Below are 20600 nucleotides of genomic sequence, written 5' to 3' on the forward strand. Positions count from 1 at the left end.
GACAAAGCAGACAACTTTGGCCCAATGTTCCTGTGATTTAACTTTTCAACAGAAGGTACAGTACTACTGTGTTCCACTGGACCTCAAAGCCATTCCCAAAAATATATAACTTTCCCCAATATTGTTGAACACCAGTGGGGTTGTTAAGTGCTGCTAGCCGACTTAATAACAGAACTGGTTTCAGTGTGTCTAACTATCTTCTGAACCCATTGTGTGGGGTCTGTTCTGCAGGCCCAGCAGCTCCACAGTACTCTGCATGACCGCAAAGAGTAAACAAAGTCAAATTACAACTGTGCTGGGCTTAGGGTTGCCATCCCTACCAGTTTTTTCCTGGATCGCTCTGAATTTTGGGTTGTCTCTACGGAAAGTATACTGTATCTATGTATTACTTTTGGTAGTGCACTTCTTCTCGTAAGTGGGTTTGACATCCAGCCATAGAGAATGTGTATCCATTATAGTAGTAATAGTAAAGATGGGGAGCATAGTCCTCATAGCACACAAACGCTTTACAGGACATGGGACCACTTCCTCATTGAGTACAGTCATAAAGGTGCAACGTTTCACTCATTACTCTGTTTTTCTTTTCCCCTCTCTTTGTTTGAACCCACGATGCTCAGTTAACGCAGAATCAAAACGGTGTATTTTTGGCTTACAATAATACCGTCAGTTCCAATGTACATTCTTTAATGGTCCCCATGCAATAGTTTCTGCGCCATTGCACTTCTTTAGGTTGTAAAGTTATCATGAATGACTAGTTACTTGAAACTAATAACGTTTTGAGATAAATTTTAAACTGTATATTAGTCAAATCAGTTTCTTCCCTCTCCAACCACCATCACCGGGCCACTTCATATATTCACTTCACTCCATTGTTTGAAAATAAGAGTTTCTACCTTAAGATGGCCACACATGGTAGCTACACATGTAGTGAACAACAGGAACTCCTCTCCTAAACATCTCTATTACAAAGCACTGTTGTGAGACGTCTCTCCATCAATCTTGAGAAAGAGAAATTAACCAAAAAAGACAACATCCTTCAGTATACATTGGATTCGAAACTGAAGAAAATACAACTAAATATATCTGCTTGCTGAGAAATAAATACTACCCCACCGACATCATGTGGTTGACTTTAAATGGCCCCGGGCCATCAGAAATCATATGTGTCAAGCCCATCAAGGAAGTTTAAACTTTGCTCCAACGGTACATTGCAGGGACATGTTTACTGGCCCTGAACATAAAAATGAATCTCCTTTTCTGTGTGTGTGTGTGTGTGCGTGTGTGTGTGTGTGTGTGTGTGTGTGTGTGTGTGTGTGTGTGTGTGTGTGTGTGTGTGTGTGTGTGTGTGTGTGTGTGTGTTTTCACCAGGTCTACACAAACAGGATCCTGATATCTCTTCCATTTACAACCTTTCTACTAGATAGTAGAATCATTTAAAATAAAAATTAACTATTGGCTGCCAGGAAAAGGAAACCAGATAGAAGTTATCTGCACTGAGAAGTGGGTCTACAGTCAGCTTGAGCTTGAAAATCACATTTCTAATTTCACACCCTTTCTAACAAACTTTGAAAGATTAAAAATAAAGGTGGGATTGGTAGAATCGTTTCAGCGACGGTTGGCTTACATCTCCAAACATTTCAAGTTTTAAACAAAGCGATACAGTGAAAAGGTGAACATAGAGTGCAGCTTTGAACCAACAGGCTACCAAACTCAAGCACACGCTGAAGCCACAAGCAGACCTCTGAGACTTTCTAGGAATGTCTGGTTTGTTCTATTGTAAACTCTTACAAAGGAAACCTAAACAGGAAATATGCATGACAAAACCCATATTCATATTCTGTTTCCAGAATACATCTGGATGTGGTTGTTGGTCAATAATAAAACAAACTATCAGAAGTTGTTTAGACAGTTACCATAGCAACAGTATAGTCTTCCCCAAACTCTTTGAGATAGATAGTCACGGTGGGATGCAAGCCGCGGTGAAAATGTCAACCTTTGCAACGACATATAGATAGCTGTTTATTAAAACAGCCTCCTTGCAAAACTACAATGCTGAAATGTGCATTTAATCAATCCAGATATGCACGGTGTCATTGCAATACAAGGATTTGCAGTGTGATAACAGGCTTATGTTGTTCCATGATGAACCACTTGGTCATTATTAGGCAAAATGGGCATGTACTGTGAGGGAGAAACTCCTTCCAATGCTGAGAGATATGCTGGTTTGATAAAAGGTTTCACCCAAATGCCTATCTGACCGTGTTTAAAAGATTTAAAATAAAAATTGAAATAAAGGGGATTTGGGATGATTTATATCAAGAAACATTAAGCAATAAAAGCTCGACATTAAAAAATATATAGTTCATTAATTTTTTGAGGGACAACCATTTGTATTCCACATGATGTACACATGGACCATCAATTTGTTAAAAGAACAAGGCTTGGATGGACATGTCCACAGCATCCTGTCCAAATGCCCACCATGAACTGCACTCGTGCACCGGATGCCTCCTTTGTTGATTTTCCGCTCCGGAGTTTTGTTTTGGTGGGATATTATTGGCGCACTGAGGGCAGCGCATGGCTCCTTTAGCCGGCAGCAGCAGCAGCAGCAGTAGTAGTAGCAGCAATAGCAATGGTGTTCCCATGAGTTGGTGGAATAGAGCTCTGCCTTCTGACTTAATACTTTGAGAGAGATACCGGCGCCATGGCAGGAGTCTTCGACATTGATTTGGATCAGCCGGACGAGAACGCGTCTGACGACGAGCTCCAGGATGAGGAGGTGAGTCGGCTGAAAGCTATGATGCTGTTAGCATTTAGCAAGCGCGCCGTCGTTTAGAAAAGGGCCCGTAATGGCTAGGTGCCGAAGCTAGCAGATGCTACACGTATTGTACACCTACTAAGCACTAGTTAAATGGCACCGGTGTGGGTGTCTGCTCCATGAATCCCATGTCCTTTCATTCTCCAGAGTACTGTACCCCTTCATCGTAGTTTGGACAGGACATTGCATGCTCCTATGGAATACGTTATGAATAATACGCCATTAAAGTTGTATATAGAGTTGGCCCAATAGTTAGCAGCTTAGGCTAAACTGTTGGAACAGTGTATTGGTTTATGTAGGAACTACCTGTGATGATATTGCTTCCTCCTTATCATGACTTCCTACGTGTATACTGTTGTTAACCCTACCCTGATAACCTGAGCTAAATAAAGAGCGTATGGAAGAGGTTATCTCAGTGTATGTGTGTGTGGTCATATTCCGCTCAGTCTCCATCCCTTCATCCCTGCTCAATCCAAACGCCGCTTTTTTTGCCTGGATGATGAGTGGCAACTTTCCAATGCAGCCAATGTGATGCGTTTCTGTTTTATGTTATTCTCAGGTTCAGCTCACTGAAGGCATGGAGCAGTGTAGTGCCTTTGAATTGTGAGTACTTTGTTGCCCTAGTGACAATGTTACGATCGTGTTTGGCCCCATCGATGTAGCCAATGTGTGTGTACATTAAGATCAGATATGGAGTTGATTGGCTTTCGTTTTGTCTTTCTTTCAGTAATATAGAGGACTGTGAGAAGTTTGAAATCTCAGAGAACATCGTCAACCAGGGCCCTGAGCCCATCAAGCCGGAGTGCTTTGAGTTATTAAGGGTTTTGGGGAAGGGCGGCTACGGAAAGGTAAAACTAGACACTTTTTTTGTTTTAAATAAAGTACTTAATGTTGTTTGTAATATTCATGTTTTTTTTACATTTGTGGTTTCTCTATTTATAATTTTTTATAATTATTTTAACTCCCCAGCTATGTCAATTCTACTCCATTCGATTATATTTCATCAAGTGGACGACTTGCCATCTCTTTTAGTTGTTAAAAAATAAAAACAAATTGTTCTTTATTTAACTAACATAACACTTGTTGAAAGTATTCTTTACATAATGTTGAATCTAGTAAAGAGTTAGGGTTATAAACGTGTCAAGCTGACTGAAAGGCTAACCCATCACACAATTCTAACTCAATGTAGCCTACAATAATTTTCCAGGTGCAAATGAATGCATATCATCATGACTCCAGAACTATAGAAGTGAATTAGCTTTAGAAACTAAAGGCTTTGTATTTACAGGTCTTCCAGGTTCGGAAGGTGGCAGGTGCCAATTCGGGGAAAATATTTGCCATGAAAGTCTTGAAAAAAGTAAGATGTCCAGGGGGGTCACAAAAGCCATTTGTCTAAACGTTTTTTATTTGGTTGTATATGTTGTTAATTATTAAACGCAGACAACTAAAATGCATTGTCATTGTTACATGGAGGATAATCACTAGGCTCAAAACCATCGCACTTCCAGAGTTGACCTCCAGAGGGGGTGCTCTCATTGAACCTCCATTCTCATATTTACACAGCCCTGGTTTCTGTCTTGGTTTATTCTGAATAAAACTCAATGTTGACTCGCAACTATGTGAAAGGGAATAATTTATATAATAAGGCAATTTGCAACAAAAATGTTGGAGTAAACAAATATATTGTGACCATATGCAAATATATCTGTCAGCAGAATGTTTTTCATTGGGGAGCCTGTTCATATTACCAGAAAGGGTATGGTAAAGGTTTGGATAATTACCGGGGATTACCACTTCCTATCCTGCATCTGTAACTGATGTTCGGAAGCACACCGAAATGCCAGCCAGCCCGTGTGACTTCAGAAAAGGCTTTTACCTGTCCCTAGATGTCTCGCAGTTCAATTTGAATCTGAGAGAGCTTAATTTGGCATGGACAATTCCCATTTACATTGCCTAAGCGTTTTAAAAAACAAAAACAAAGGGACATTTTTGAAAAATCACAAAGTACTTTCGCTTACTTCCCACAGGCCATGATCGTGCGCAACGCAAAGGACACGGCTCACACCAAAGCAGAGAGGAACATTCTGGAAGAGGTCAAGCATCCGTTCATCGTGGACCTCATCTATGCCTTCCAGACCGGTGGCAAGTTGTACCTGATCCTGGAGTACCTCAGCGGTGAGACTTTACAAAGGCACCCACACACAAATACACACGTAAACTGCTTCTTTCACAAAGGAATTCTATGTTAATGGCTCAAAGCTTCCCATGTTCTTCTTCTGACAAAAGTAAGGGTAGATGGGAGCTTGGCCTTTGCTAATACAGAAAAAAAGGTCAATGGGTTTACATGTCGTATTTTAAACAAGGCTACCATGTGTTTATTTGATACTATTTCTATGACAATTTCGTCATTGAGCAGCACATACAGGTCCAAAGCGACTTCTGGAGAATACATAAACAAGGAGGAGCATGAGGAGATTTCACATCCTGCTCAAGGACGCCTACCACCCTAACCCTACACTTTCCTGGCCGTTTTAAATTTTGAAATAGCCTTATTTCTAATGGCAGCTATGCGATACTTTAATACAATGCTTTTTAAAACCCAAAATGTTTCGTGATCCAGTTGGAGGCGGGTCGCAGCCTGTCAACACCAGGGACTCTATGAGAGGAGCGCCCGTTCCAATGTGCTCAAGAGTTTCCTGAGTGTGCAGTCGGGTCCCCCAGACGCACTTAAATTGTCTTCAGGGTCGCCGAGATGGTGTGTGAGGTGTAAGAACCCCTGCTTGATAAATCCCTCTCTGACGGCCATTTTCCATGTGGTTTGTTGCAGGCGGGGAGCTGTTCATGCAGCTGGAGCGAGAGGGGATCTTCATGGAAGACACGGCGTGGTAGGACACGCTGTGATGTCACGCCAGTGCTCTGCTGGACAGCTGTTGTTAGCGTTTCCACTTCATACCTCAGGGTCGTCTTCTCCGCAGACAACCAAAAAATCCTGGAAAAAATGTGTTCTGGCGTTCGCTGTTTCCACACGTGACCCGCTTCGCTTTGGTTTCCTGCGTGTGTGTGCGTGCGTGCGTGCACAGTGTGTGTTCAGTCCACAGCAGCAACAATCATCGTAGATCTGGCCCTAGATTTCAACTGTCCTCCTCCAAAGTTCACCTTTATAGTCCTGCAGTCTGTACACAAACCACCACTTAGTTTTATCTCTAATAAAACAAAATAGTGGAGGACAGCTTGGTCATACACTCTCGATTGTGTCCCAGGTAGACACCAAATGGACCCTGAACACGGAGGGTTTTCATCTCTTGGAGTGCTGTGAGAATGAAACGCATCCAACCCATTCTTCTGTCCACTTAAATCAATTTGTTCTGAGCGGTCCACATTTTGAGTCATGGTTTCATAACTCTGCCAAAGACTTCCCTGACCCGACCGTTTATACTTGATCAATCGATCCAACAGCTTCTACTTGGCTGAGATCTCAATGGCTCTCGGCCACCTGCATCAGAAGGGCATCATCTACCGGGACCTCAAGCCGGAGAACATCATGCTCAACAATAAAGGTATCTACCACCACTTCTCCAATAAATCACCAAACCGAATCCTGGAGAAAATTCGCTTCGTTATGAACCTTCTTATTCAATCCCCCTCGTCCTCTTCCGCCCCTCTAGGTCATGTGAAGTTGACCGACTTTGGCCTGTGCAAAGAGTCCATCCACGACGGCACGGTCACACACACCTTCTGCGGAACGATAGAGTACATGTACGTTTCATTTATTCGTTATTAACTTATTTATTTGACTTGTGTTTTTTTTTTTTTCCCCCCTGCCTACCTGTACAAACTCAAATCCCTGCAATGTATTTCACTTGCACACTTGACATCCCTTGACCATGGCTCTCTCGGTCCCCTCCTCCTGCTCCTCCTCCCCCAGGGCCCCAGAGATCCTGACGCGGAGCGGCCATAACCGGGCGGTGGACTGGTGGAGCCTGGGGGCCCTCATGTACGACATGCTCACCGGAGCTGTAAGTATACCCGCTGCCACTAGAAGGATCACTTATTAATATTTATAATATCTATACATTTTCTTTAATGTAAATACACTTATTATTTAACTTCTCCATGGTTTATTCTATTCAATTTATTTGTGATATATATATATATATATATATATATATATATAAATAGACATTTATATTGCAGATATGTCACTCTATTCTTAATTTTCAGATTTCATCGGTTTCATTTTCACTGTTCTTTGCTGCTGTAACTTAGTTTATGTTTAAGTTATGTTTGTTGATTGTATACCTTTCTCTCTACCCACATAGCCACCGTTCACGGGAGAAAACCGAAAGAAGACCATCGACAAGATCTTGAAGTGCAAACTCAACCTCCCACCATACCTCACTAAGGAGGCCAGGGAACTGCTGAAGAGGGTAAACTTTATTCAACACCAGAATCCATTGCTCAACAATAATAGTCATAGAAAAAAAGAAATGACCGCAAAAGTGTTAAAATGTATATTGACATTGTATCATGGTCGATACAGTAATATGGTCATTCTGAATAGTGTTAAGGCAAGTGTCCTCCACAAAAATGCATAGTAACATTAATAAAGGAAAAAGCGATTTTAATCATTTTTTTACATGAGGCGAATCCTAGTTAATGGCGTTTTAGTGAAGCTATTGTTTAGGACAGGGTACTTTTGTAATTCGCCTCTTGTGTAGAAATATTGACCAAAAAAGATAAATATCTCTTGAATATCCAATATCTTTCTAACCTAACCAATTATATAAGCTTGAGATGTGTGTTTGTTTTGAATCACCACCACCACAGCAGCAGTATGCTGCTATGAATGTCACTTTCAGTTTTGTGGGCGGACATTATTGTTAAACTTGTCAAAAGCGGGGGAGCTAATGGTTGGCGAACAAACCTATTTCAGTCTCGACAACAATGCAAAGGCCTAGACTTTATTTTGGACCTGATTCGGACCAAGCTTCATGCTCAAATAGATTTCTATTCTAGAATGAGAGCGTAAGTGTAAAGTGATCCAATGTCCTCCTTGGGATCAATAAAGTATTTCTAATTCTACAACATGAGCTGCATAAAGTGTGCAGGCAAAAAACATTAACAAGAGATACTGTACAATAATCCCCTTTTTAATAGTCCCTCCAGTACAATATCGTAACCAAAGTCTCATTCCTCTGGAACGCTCTTAATGTGAAGTCCCATTCAGTCCAATAACGCCTCTCTCTCTCTCTCCTACAGCTGCTAAAACGCAACGCCTCTGCGCGGCTGGGAGGAGGACCCGGGGACTCCTCAGAGGTCCAGGTGAGAGCCAGGTCTGGGGGGGAAACGCCCCCCGGAGACAAACGGATTAATGCCATATAACACAATGCGTCCCCCGCATGCAGTTGCTCCAAACATCAGATGTGTAGTATTCGTTGCACATTTTTTGTGTGTGTTTTTGTGCAGAATGTCATGTAGACATTTTTTTAATACACCCATAAAAAATTTAAAGTGTGTGCATTTATGTTTTAATATTTAATTGCCGTCAGTTACTTTCAAGAAACGGCCCGGGGTTCCAAAACGTCCTCATATGAAACAGAACGATAAAGGATAAAACCCACAGCCGATCGTGACCTGCAGAACATGGCAGTCATCCGACTTGTTTTACCTTGCCCCGCGGTTCAAAGAGCATTCCTCAGAGGACGTAAAAAGCCTTTTCATGCCCCGTTAAACCCCTTGCTTCTTTGGCTTGTCCTCCCCCAGGCGCACTCCTTCTTCCGCCACGTCAACTGGGACGAGCTCCTGGCCCGCAACGTGGAGCCCCCCTTCAAGCCCTTTCTGGTGAGTGCGGCCCACTTTGAACAGTTCCCCAGTTAGGTTTGACCTTCGGGGGAGGGAAGGGCTCGCGGTTCAGGGTGTCCGGGTGGAAGGGAAGAGAAGGAAGGTTGCCGTCACGCCTACCTGCTCCATAATGAAATTAACATGTCCGCGTTGTTTCTGGTTAGAGCATCTGCCGACTGATTCATTGTCAACAGTGTCTTCATCTGTTACCGCTCTGTATTCTTCACTATATTCAATTGTTTTGGTTTACGCAGCCCTTTCCCCAGGGATTATTCTAGAACCAAGTGCTCTGATCAATACAGTTACTCACCAACCGTCCGTCTCGCCCCTCTTCTTCCCCGGCAGCAATCGGCCGACGATTTCAGCCAGTTTGACTCCAAGTTCACCAGCCAGCCCCCGGTGGACAGCCCCGACGACTCCACCCTCAGCGAGAGCGCCAACCAAGTCTTCCTGGTAGCTACTTCCTCCTCCTCCCCCCCACTATTGTGGCCCAAATTAGTTTTCTAAATAACAAAGAAATATTTATATTACAACTTAAATTCCAACCTCAAAGTTTGTTCAAACTCAATTGATGCCACATGATCCATGATGATGGGTCTGATGATCAGAAAATGTATCAAATCAAATTTGGATAATTAAGTAGTAGTAATTATATTATTAATTCATTTATCAAATACAAATAATAAACATTTGCTGCTTAATGTTGCAGTTCAATTCAAATATGTGGTTCATGGATCATTATAAAAAGGAATAGTTTATTTTTCATGGCTGCTTATCCGATATAATTTGAACACTTAAGGCATAACTTTGGACCCTGGTAACTTTATTATCGATGACATTTCATGAGACTTGAGCATTAATCAATTAATAAAATCATCAGATGAATCGACTATGAGACTAATCGTCAGTTGCCGCCCTAGATGATGTTGCTGGACGATGAGGATTCACAGAGGTCCAACATGTGGCATCGCAAGTCAAGGGTCCCCTGGCAACGCTGAAACGGCCTTGTTTTGATTAGACCTTCGGAAATAAAAAAACATTGAGTGGACTTCTTGTTTCAGCCCACCCCCTTCTTCTTAAGGAGTAGGTTGTTCCGAGAATAGGTTGATGTCTGTGCTGGTCCCTTCCTGGAAGCTCTGCGTTGCATAAGGGGCTCCAGTCAGCATCGCATTGCTCATCATCAGCTGTGGGCTGTTTTTGGAAAGATGCGGGGTTCTAAAGCAGCGGGCCGCTGGGTTTGTTTTTTCTTCCCCCCCAGGGCTTCACGTACGTCGCTCCTTCCGTTCTGGAAAACCTAAAGGAGAAGTTCTCCTTCGAGCCCAAGGTCCGCTCGCCGCGCAAGTTCCCAGGGAGTCCCAGGACACCTGTGAGGTAACGGCCCTGGTCTGGTTTCTCCCGAATTCCCCCTGACCACTCACTGATTGTTCTGAGGAGAATGCGTTTATGAGTTGGTTTAGTTTCCAGGGATGACTTGAAGTTTTCCAGAGGCGCAGAATTTGCCTTTTACCGCTATTTAGTCATGTGAAATCATATTCATGCCATGTATTCCATTAAGAAAGAGCGTCATCTTGCTCTACCTTTCCATTTCTGATAGCCCCCCCAGTTGTGGTTTTATTTTAAATATGGACGTGCATTTATTCAGTGCTTACTAAAACGCTGAGCATACGGTTTGTTGTTCTCCGCTTCGGTCGTTTTGGTATAAAAGCGTAATAACCAAACAGAAAAAAAAAACACACTGACTTTTCCCTGTCCTGGTCTCTCTCTCTCTCTCTCTCTCTCTCTCTCTCTCTCTCTCTCTCTCTCTCTCTCTCTCTCTCTCTCTCTCTCTCTCTCTCTCTCTCTCTCTCTCTCTCTCTCTCTCTCTCTCTCTCTCTCTCTCTCTCTCTCTCTCTCTCTCTCTCCCCCAGCCCTGTCAAGTTTGCCAACGGGGACATCTGGCCCCGGGCCCCTCTGCTGTCGGGCCCCCCGCCCCTGGTGTCGGCCCGCGGCCTGGGGGGCCACCAGCCCGCCGAGGTGTCTGCCGGCGTGGAGCACATGGACGTGGGCGGCCACAGCAGCTCGGAGGTGTCGGCGCCGCTGCCCATCCGCCGGCCCGCCAGCTTCGGCTGCACGACCCCCTTTAAGAAGCAGGCCTACCCCATGAACTCCAAACGGCCCGAACACCTGCGCTTGAACTTATGACGTTAGCGGAGCCCCCTCGCCCCCTCGCTCACTGCACCTGAGCACTCTCCTAAAGGCCCCCTTCTGTTGTGTTTTTTTTTTTTTGTGTGTGTGTGTTTATTCAAAACGGTTGATGGACCGCTTTGGAGACGCACCAATCACCACCTCCTCTTCAGGGAGTTCCCGCCTTCCCACGACACAACACTCCTCCTTATTGGCTGAGCCTGGTTTACTCGGTCTTTGCAGATAACCAATAGAATACTTTTTTTTTTTTTTTTAAGGTTGGACCTTTCACAGGGACCTTTCGCTCTTCTGACAAGCCAACTCATTGGCCAGGTTATCCTCTGTGAGAGCCAATGAGAGTGACTTATTGGTCTCTGGCTTGCTGTGCAGGCTTACTGCTGTCCTTTACTGGTGCTATTACTTCAAAACTACAGTGTTGAGCCGTGAGTGTATTCTAAGGTCAGTAGTTTATCTGTTGAGGGTGACAGTTCATCCTGGATGAACACACCATCCAATATAAGGCCATAAACAGAAGGCGGCGTTAATCTATGATGAACTCTCGTCGGTAAAAAAACAAAAAACGTTGACAATTCCTCAAGAAATGTAGTACTCTCATGTTTTTCAATCTTCCATCCCTTAATGCCTCTGTGTTGGGGAAATCACATTGCCTTTTTATAATGCCTGTACACTTGAACACACAGCAGGGGACTAGCGGGAGGGCATTGCTGGAAAGCGGCTCTGAATAGACAGCATCACTCCCACCCCGAGTCAATATGGAAATGTTGCCTTTATGCACCACTGGTCCAACTCAATGCTGTCCCCAGAAATCCTCAGTGGAAGTCACGTGGAAGTTGTGAACTTGTGGTGAATGTAAACCCACTTTAAAATGCCTTTTTCTTTCCTTTATTTTTTTTGTGTGTGTGCGTGTGTCACTTATCTTGCCCGCACATAGCTCAGAGTATTCCTGCAGAAAGATGAGACAAAACAATTATGTTTTTATGTTTTGAATGCTTACCCGTTCCGTTGTATTTTGCGGTGTGCCTGTTGGCCCTGTGGATGCCTACTGTGCATTACGTTTAACAGGAACCAATCGTGGACTGCACGGTCTAACCAAACCTGGTTGGAGTGCATGTGTTTATAAAACAGACTTTAAAGCTGCTATTTGTGACTATGGGCTCGGGCCCAAACTACAGATGGTCCAAGATGCGAATAAGGTTACTACAAGGTCACTTTAACTAAGTGAAGCTGTTTAAAACTTTCGATGGGATGAGGGGAAAGTAACCTGATTACATTCTTATTTGTTGCATTAAAATGGCTATTTTGATTGACTGACCAAAAGCACTGTATTGAAAGGCCAATAGTTATTTTTTATTTTTATCGTTAGTACTGTTTCAACTGATACTTGCCTCCGGTCAGCAGCCGTGGATGGCTGTGACCATTTAACATTAATTGATCACCAGTCTTGATTCTGTCAATCATTCCTTGAATGAAAAAGTAAATTTGATTGTTTTGGTTTGAGAGTCCATTTTTGAAGTGGAAAAAATGCCTTCAGTTGGAACCTCTAGATTGATCAAAAACCTTCTTAATTTACCTACAGGTTCCACCAACCTTTTAAGTTGTCAAGTAAACCTTCCCATGTCAAGTGAATGAGAAACCACACTATCATTAATCACATCTCATCAATAACAAATCTAACTTAATCTGCTCGGTTGTTTTCAACCCATTACTTAGTTCCACTATGCAAACAATGTCGATAGTACGCTATGATAGTACACAGAATGTTTACAAATCTGCTAAAAGGCTCTATTTATGTTCCTTTATATTGTCATACAAATAATTGTATTATTTTTGTCAATGTAATGAAACTTCGAGTGCAGCTTTTTTATTTCCAAATTGTGGACACTGTCTTACTTATGTTATTATTTAATGTACATTTGAATATCTTTTTAATAAAATCTTTGATTTCAAGTTTCCTTAACAAAAGACATAGTTATATAAGTTATGGCAGGCTCAAAAAAGCAAATGTGAAACCTCAAGATTATTGAATATAACTTATAAAGCAAGTTCTATAAAATGCTTTGAAGATTATATGCTTTTTCAACTGTATCTGAATGGCTCCATATTGATTGAGTTTTTCTTTGTATTCGGAGTAAGAGGTCTTTACTGTTGTACACAGTGTGTATACACTGTGGTCCAGAAGTTGAGTTTAGTGTATTCTGGTGTCACCAGACTAATGCATTTCAGTTGCCAGCACACTAAAATGTCTACAGACAACATTACATTACAAATTGAAGGTTGTGACATGGGGTAAATGTTAATTAGCATCATGTACATAACAAATAAAATGAAAAAGTTAAAACCCTTATTTTCAAATATGAATTGAGCGCTCCCTAGCTGTGGGAAATGTACATGGAAAATGTTAAGGCCCGACTATCTAAAAGTCATGTCATGGAGGTTCAACAACTTTGAAAACTATAGCTTCTTATGCTAAAATGAACAAAAATGTGAAATGATCTCATGTGAAGCCAATTTTCCAAACTACTTGAAGTGTATACAGGAAAGTCCACCTGTTCACCAAAATTGCAATACTATTATGGAAAGACTGTCTTGCCTGTGCATTAATACACTGGGTCCTGTCTATGGCACAAAGCCCATAAAATATACTAATAAAACAAGAAATTCACTGATATAACTTTCTTTGCTTCTTATGTGTCTTAATAGATGGCTGAATTCAAGGCTGAGATATATTTTGATATTTGAAGTATCGCACAAGATTTTCTGAAGAAGGCATATGTAAAACAAGCCTTTTTCACATATTTGTAAAATGTTTAACTAATCTTTTGGTCTAATGTCCTATAAACCTCATGTTTTTTCTAGTAGTAGTTTGGAAGAACATTCTTTCACTTTGCTGCCCCCTATTGATCTCTTCACAAAGTGCACAAAGAAGCATGCTCTTTCGGTCTACATTATTTTGTCATATTGGTGGGTTACATTACCCTGGAAATCCAGAGTTCTCACGAGAGCACAATGTGAATTTGCTCAGCGAATCACTTTGAGAACGAGCAATATACTCACTCCCCAATTCCCCTGGCCCAGAACTTTAACCAATCACATCGGTGTATCTGATATAGGCGGGCCAAAAGCGTTGCTGTTTTCTTGACCGGATACGGCAAGAGTCTAATCTATTGGTTAGCTCCGCTGGTCTGGATACGTCACCCCTTGTATTCTTCTGATTGGTCTTAGTGTTATCCAATTGCCTGCAGTGATATTTTCAAATGCACGCTTGGTGCCGCCCCTTGAGTTGGGCCATTTTCATTACTCATTGCCAGACCCTACAGCTTTCTAGATGTGGGTCTGGATTTCCAGGCTAGAGTTAGATGGTATACAGAGAGAGAGAGCATGTGAAAAGCAACTTGAAACTATATTAAAGGGGACATAATTTATACCACCAGGTGTGAGTGTGATTAGCCGTTACAAGCCGTTTTGAACCTAGATGTGTGACGGATAGATGAGCAACGTTTGCTACAGTCCACTGGGTAGGCTGGTAGACTGATCTATCCTTCACACATCTAGGTGGACACGCCCACCTGTGATGTCATAAGAGACTGATTTTCAAAACGGCTTGTAACGGCTAATCACACTCACACCTGGTGGCTTTTCATCAGGTAGTGTGTGGTTGCAATACAAAAATCAGGGAAGAGACAGAGTTCAGTATTTTACTGTAATAAAATAGTAGGTGCTCACAATCTTTGGTTTTAGAAATGAAAGGAGGCTATAAATCACATCTATAGAAAAATAGTTTCATGTTTGGATCAAACTAATTTCAATGTCTCGTATTACATGAGAAAAACAAAGCAAAAGTGAAAATATTCAAAAAAAGAGAATCAATGTTATACATAAGCTTTCTTGTTTTTGGGTGGGTGGTCTTAATCGTGCTCATAGTAATCGTATTCCAATCTTATAGTGTATATACTATATACAGTGTATATATAATCTATATATTTATATATTTTACTACATTCTGAATTCCTGCTAGACACATCGGATGTGCCTAGGATGCTCTCCTGCCATGAAGCAAAACAAACAGAAACATGGTTCATTCGGTCACTGGAAAAAAAGATGAATCAATCTCCGCAAATGTAAATGGTGGGAAAAGAGATTACTTAATCAAAATAAAATGGATGGCGGGAGTAAATATAACGAATAATAAAATCAACACACTTTAGAAGGTGTCCAACATTATTGACCCTTTACAAAAAAAAAAATTAAAAATGGTGAAATGGTAGACATTTCTAAATGGACGTAAAGAAAATCCAAACACAATGTTTGAGAAAACCACATTGACACAGGGGGGGATTACAAAACACAAACCCTTATTGTCTCCCCCCCCCCCACACATACACAGTTAAGACGTCAGTTACAGTCAGTGGGTGTGGACTCTTGTCAGAGGCGGCGTCACCGATTAACAGGGGTGTCACTCATAATACTACCTTTACTGCACCTTTTATTTATGCCGCAAGGCACAGGTCATAGAACCAGTAAAGACAAGTCTCATACGACCCATACCCTGAGACGACAAAGGAGCTCACCCCAAACCAGTGTAATGAGCGACACCCGTGTTTACCCTACAACGCCGTCTCTGGGGAAAGGGCCTATCGTCAGCCATAAAAGCTCACGCACCAAACGCGCATTCAAAACACACACGCGCGCGTGCATATCGATAACTACGTGGGAGGGGTTAAAAAGCGCGCATCTCGGCCCTGGCGGAGGAGTCAATAGATCTGCAGGTGCGGCGAGGTGGCGCCGTCCCTCCACTTGTACACCTTCTCGGTGATGACCGTGCGGCACAGCGGGCAGCTCTTCTCCCGGTTGAACCACAGCGCGATGCACTCGTCACAGAACACGTGCTGCAGCACGCACACACACACACACACACACACACACACACACACACACACACACACACACACACACACACACACACACACACACACACACACACACACACACACACACACACACACACACACACGGCGTGAGACAAGGGATACACAGCATTTAAGCATGGCCAAGGGGATGCTTTTTAATTTGTCGAAGGCACTTAAAAAAAAAAGATGTGTTTGTTTTATTGGCCATCATCGCCTTATTAATTCTGCAATCTTTTTTCTTAAAGGTCCCACGACGGGCCACCAGGTGTGAGTGTGATTAGCCGTTACTAGCCGTTACAAGCCGTTTTGGAAATCGGTCCCTTATGACATCACAGGTGGGCGTGTCCACCTAGATGTGTGATCACACTCACACCTGGTGGCACGTCATGGGGACCTTTAAATATCTTCTGCGTTAAGTAGAGTGTTCGGGGACTCCAAGAGGGTTAAGCATGGAAATATAATCACAATATACTCATCCTACTCCACTGGTACTGAACATGGTAGTCTTGTTGTAGAGCCAATCTGTCTAACTTTTAAACTGCATTTGGCCGAACGTCTAGAAACGTCCGTATGGTCATAATGCATGCTACCAAAAATAAAAAAATTAGATCATGTGCTTTGAATTATTAGTGCGCAAAAATGTGGATCAACCACTATCAGTATGAACCCATTGGGCCATGAACAGGTGCTAGTTCTACCACGTACCTGGCAGACCAGGGAGCGAGGGTCCCGGTACTCGCCCTGGCAGATGGGACACACGTCTCCCGCCTCGCTACACTGACTCCTGCTCGCCGGCATTCCCGTGTGCTGACACAACACAACACAGCACATTGTTACAAACCTGCTCGCCTCTGATTGGCTAACTCACACGTCTCCCTAAAAAGGTACAGTGAGTGAAGTGTATATATACACATGTTAATAATTCATGGTACACATGTTTCTGGTGGAACACATACAAAATATAAACAAAGGAAAAAAAAGACGTTTAAAACTTGAATGAAGACGTAATACCAATATGATTGTAGGATGAACTTTGAGACACCGACCCAAAGAAACAAAGCAGAACCACGCCTAGTATAGTCTGCGCTCCAATAGAAGAAGTCCGTTCTCAAATTTACCTCGCCCTTGGAAAATATCCTCACAGTCTTGGCGATGGCCAACCGCTGGCTGTACAACCCTAAAAGCTGCAAAAGGGACAGCCAAAACCAAACCACCGTTAATCCATACAAGACGAAACCATATTCTGAAGCACCAATGAAAGAGCAGAACGTCTCCGGTGGTGCTGATACAGATCCAACAGAAGTAGCGGCGGTGGGGTCACCTTCATTATGAGGTAGACCAGAGCCAGCAGGACCCCCAGGGTGAGGCCTGTGTTGCCGTCCACCTCCTGGTAGGTGACCAGGTAGCGGAACCACGGGGGCACCGGTGCCAGGGCCTGGTAAATCTGGCCTAGCTCCTCTGTTAGCATTAGCCACCGGCCCTGGGGGAACAACATGGCAGATTAGCACAACAGAGTTAACATGGTGCCGACAGATAACACAGTGGCTATGTTCCAAAACGATGTCCTATACCCTGCTTTGGGTGGCCACTTTACCCTGGAGGAGACTAGTAGGAGCAGCTAGTGGTTTTGGCTGCTTTGGTGTTGTTAAAGGCGAGCCTTCTGATGTTCTTTATGGCCGCATGTCTTAAGAAACACTATTCACCCTCAATTTGATGATGCTATGGTGGCCACTTTAGGCCACTCTTCTATCTTACTATAAGCATCTTACTATAGGCGTATAAGGGAATGTCTTATGGAATTCAGCCTTTACCACTGCAGTAGAACGACGGCTATCTTTCATGGGCAGGAAATTCATTACATTTAAATTGTTTCCCTCTGAACATGTAAGTAACACTTAACAATAAAGGGTACTATAACAAAACATGAATTAAAATAAGCATTTTTATGTATCATTAACATACGGGTAAGGAATAGGGTCAGTCCTGAAAACATACAAAACACTAACTGGAAGGATTGGAGATGGAGTGTCAGTGCAACCGGAGTAACTTTGACTTACAAGAACTGAACTACAATAGAAAAACAAACCTCTAACGCCAGTAAATAATGTATTAATGAATAGCTTTAGTCAACGTGAACACCTTTAGTAAACATGACTACCTTTACAAAATGATGACTAATCATTAACGGTTCACTTTCTGTTAGTAAATACTTAATACTCGTTTACTAATCTGAACACCTTTTGTGTTTTAATTATCAGTGACTCATTAGCACTGATCAAATAAAGAGCGAGCCTGCAATAGTCAACTATTTGCTTTGAGCAACAAGGTGCCACTTGGACGGTTTGCTTTGATGGTGTGTGGTTTTGGGCCTGACTGTACCTGGCTTCTGAAGGAAAGCAGCGAGGAGGGTGGCAGCAGAATAAGGCACTTGGTTCCCATCATAAGGAACTTGATGATGAAGTTGGTGACACCGACGGTCCATAGCACCTCCCAGAAACCCAGGGGCTCGATGCTGGGGCCCAGGAAGATGAGGCTGGATGCATGGAGAAACCAATGGGTGTCAATTTGGGATCAGGCTTTCAGAAAGTCCTGTTTGAACCCGCCAACAACGTCTCATTGTTTTACAATCGAGATATGCAACATATGACAATGATATATGATCATTCTATACTGTACATATAATACGTTTTCCCTTCTTCAATTTAGATGATTATATTAATCATCATTCGCTGATATGCTGCCAATAAAAGACAAACGGGAAAAAAGAGGCGTTTGCATTCAACCTAGCTGTGTAAATAATAAATATAATCATGTCCATTACTTCTGAGATAAGAAGACGAGCGTCCTACCAGTAGTGAAGGCTCTCTGGGAGGAAGGTGTAGTACAGGAGGGAGGTGGACAAGGTCATGAACAACAGAAGCCACACACACTGCAGCTTGGAGTGACGATCCTGCAAAGGACACCAGAGCCACTACACTGAATGATCCATACACAAGACACAGCTGTTAAAAGACACAAGGTGTTATTAGGCTATTGGCTACTCACCTGAAGAAAGACCTGGGTTTGAAGGCTTTTATTCACATACAGAAAAGTCATGAAGAGGCCAAAGCCTACTGCCAAACCTGCAACACGTAGAGGAGAACCTTTGAGACAACCGTCTCTTGTTGTTGAGCGCAGCTTAAGGGATGCAGCTTTTTTTTTGGCCATGATCTTACCCAGAGCATGTTGTATGACCAACTTGGAGCCGAGGATGACGAGGAAAGGAAGACTCTTTTGGATCCAGTGGTAGAGGTAGCGGAGCTCCGAGAAGGAGGAGCTGCTTTCTCCCGAGTCCATGTCGGACTCCGCAGGCTCGGGCTCATGTGTATGCGGGGGGTGCTGGGCCCTGCTGTGTCCATGTGAATGGGAGTGACTGTGGGAGCTGGCTCTGGACCTCCGAGATGAGGCCCCCCCTGCACTGGTCTCCCCCGATTCGCCGGTCATGTGTACACGCACCTCTCCGCTCTCGGGCAGGGCCGGAGCTCCGGTGGGGGTCTGTGTTTTGGTCAGATGTTCTGGTTGCAGATTCAGCGACAATCCGTTTCCTGCGTGGGCATCTCGCTCGTCTGAATTGGGCTGCATTACAGTCAGGGACTCCTTCAGTTTTGATGCTCTTCTACTTTCACAGCTTTGTAGAACAACATGACAAAGAAGAAAGTTAAACTTAAATCTAGAGATGACATGTACACATCTCCCCTGGGTCAGCATCACTTGAGCAGTATGTACTCAAGCTATCAGCTAAACATCGGCATCATTTACGTCACCAAGATCATTAGGTGAAGGCAATCCTTCTCGTCCATTGTTTGTGGTCGGATATCTTTATCAATGCACGGTTTAAGTCAGTGCAGCGTATTTCAGCTATACAATAATGCCGTGACACAGGGGACGATAGCGGGTTACCGCTTTACAATGCAATATGAATAGCATTAAACACTCTGTTATTACAACACATTTCGATTCGAAAAGCCAGACATGCGATCAGTTTATCAGGTTATCAGTAAAAACGGTGAGATCAGCCAGATTTATGCGAGTCTGTGCAGGCTTGTTTACTAGTTATGCTAGCTAACCGTACAGCTGCTCAGGATTTGCGTTAAACAAGCTTAGCGTTACCCGTCATACTGAACCCGGAGTTTCATTGTAAGCCGGTGGTCGCCATCTCATGAACCGTATACATCCAGAAATGAAATAAAAGGAAAATAAAGAAAAAGCTAACGATCTTGATGCTTTCTAAGCCATTGGCTAATCGGACAGTGGCACCGTAACGTAAATACAGGCAACAGCCAAAGCGGATGTCGTAAATGTCTTGCTCTTGTGCAGTTCAGTGTAGAGTGTAGCAGCACTGCCCTCTAGTGCATTGTTTCTGCCATGCGAGAAGTCAATTGACAGGGCTGCCATGGGGCTGCCCAACTCCAATAGAGCGCAACAGTGTGGTTCCCGAAGTAAAAAATCCGATTCATATTCTCCATAGAGGTTTTGATTTAAAAAAAAAAACATCGGAAAAAAACCCTGCCACACCACAGGCCTCGGCTCCTGTGCAGAAGCTGGATGCTACTCCATAATTTAGAAAACGCGACAACCGTTCACCCCACGCAATTATTATGGAAATTTGCGGTCATAATTGATTTGTACAAATGTACAAGACAAATTCAGACAGCTCAAATAGGCTACATGGTTTTGTTATAAAATTGCAATTAATACAATGGTCTTTAGGAGGAACAGTGGGCCCCATAAATAGGGCATGGGGTTAAGGAATGATTTGTGTGTGTGTGTGTGTGTGTGTGTGTGTGTGTGTGTGTGTGTGTGTGTGTGTG

At 43.1% G+C, this 20600-nt stretch overlaps 2 protein-coding genes across 2 annotated transcripts; one reads left to right on the forward strand and one right to left on the reverse strand.

The window, feature by feature from the left end:
• Positions 1 to 2612: 2612 nt before the first annotated feature.
• Positions 2613 to 11018, forward strand: rps6kb1a (ribosomal protein S6 kinase b, polypeptide 1a). The gene is made up of 15 exons (XM_084474790.1): positions 2613 to 2779; positions 3378 to 3421; positions 3546 to 3666; positions 4107 to 4175; positions 4846 to 4993; positions 5646 to 5703; positions 6275 to 6375; positions 6484 to 6574; positions 6744 to 6834; positions 7138 to 7245; positions 8078 to 8140; positions 8582 to 8659; positions 9005 to 9112; positions 9918 to 10030; positions 10567 to 11018. Exons 1-15 carry the CDS (start codon positions 2705 to 2707, stop codon positions 10838 to 10840), a joined length of 1542 nt encoding a protein of 513 aa, XP_084330916.1. The 5' UTR covers positions 2613 to 2704; the 3' UTR covers positions 10841 to 11018.
• Positions 11019 to 14524: 3506 nt separating this feature from the next.
• Positions 14525 to 20052, reverse strand: rnft1 (ring finger protein, transmembrane 1). The gene is made up of 9 exons (XM_084474423.1): positions 19900 to 20052; positions 18966 to 19417; positions 18796 to 18872; positions 18600 to 18700; positions 18130 to 18283; positions 17072 to 17230; positions 16869 to 16934; positions 16456 to 16557; positions 14525 to 15729 (listed from the first exon to the last, which is right to left on the reverse strand). Exons 1-9 carry the CDS (start codon positions 19923 to 19925, stop codon positions 15595 to 15597), a joined length of 1272 nt encoding a protein of 423 aa, XP_084330549.1. The 5' UTR covers positions 19926 to 20052; the 3' UTR covers positions 14525 to 15594.
• Between the last annotated feature and the right edge of the window lie 548 nt (positions 20053 to 20600).

This window comes from Micromesistius poutassou, assembly GCF_964030765.1.
Source record: "Micromesistius poutassou genome assembly, chromosome: 10".
In the NCBI taxonomy this organism is placed as follows: domain Eukaryota; kingdom Metazoa; phylum Chordata; class Actinopteri; order Gadiformes; family Gadidae; genus Micromesistius; species Micromesistius poutassou.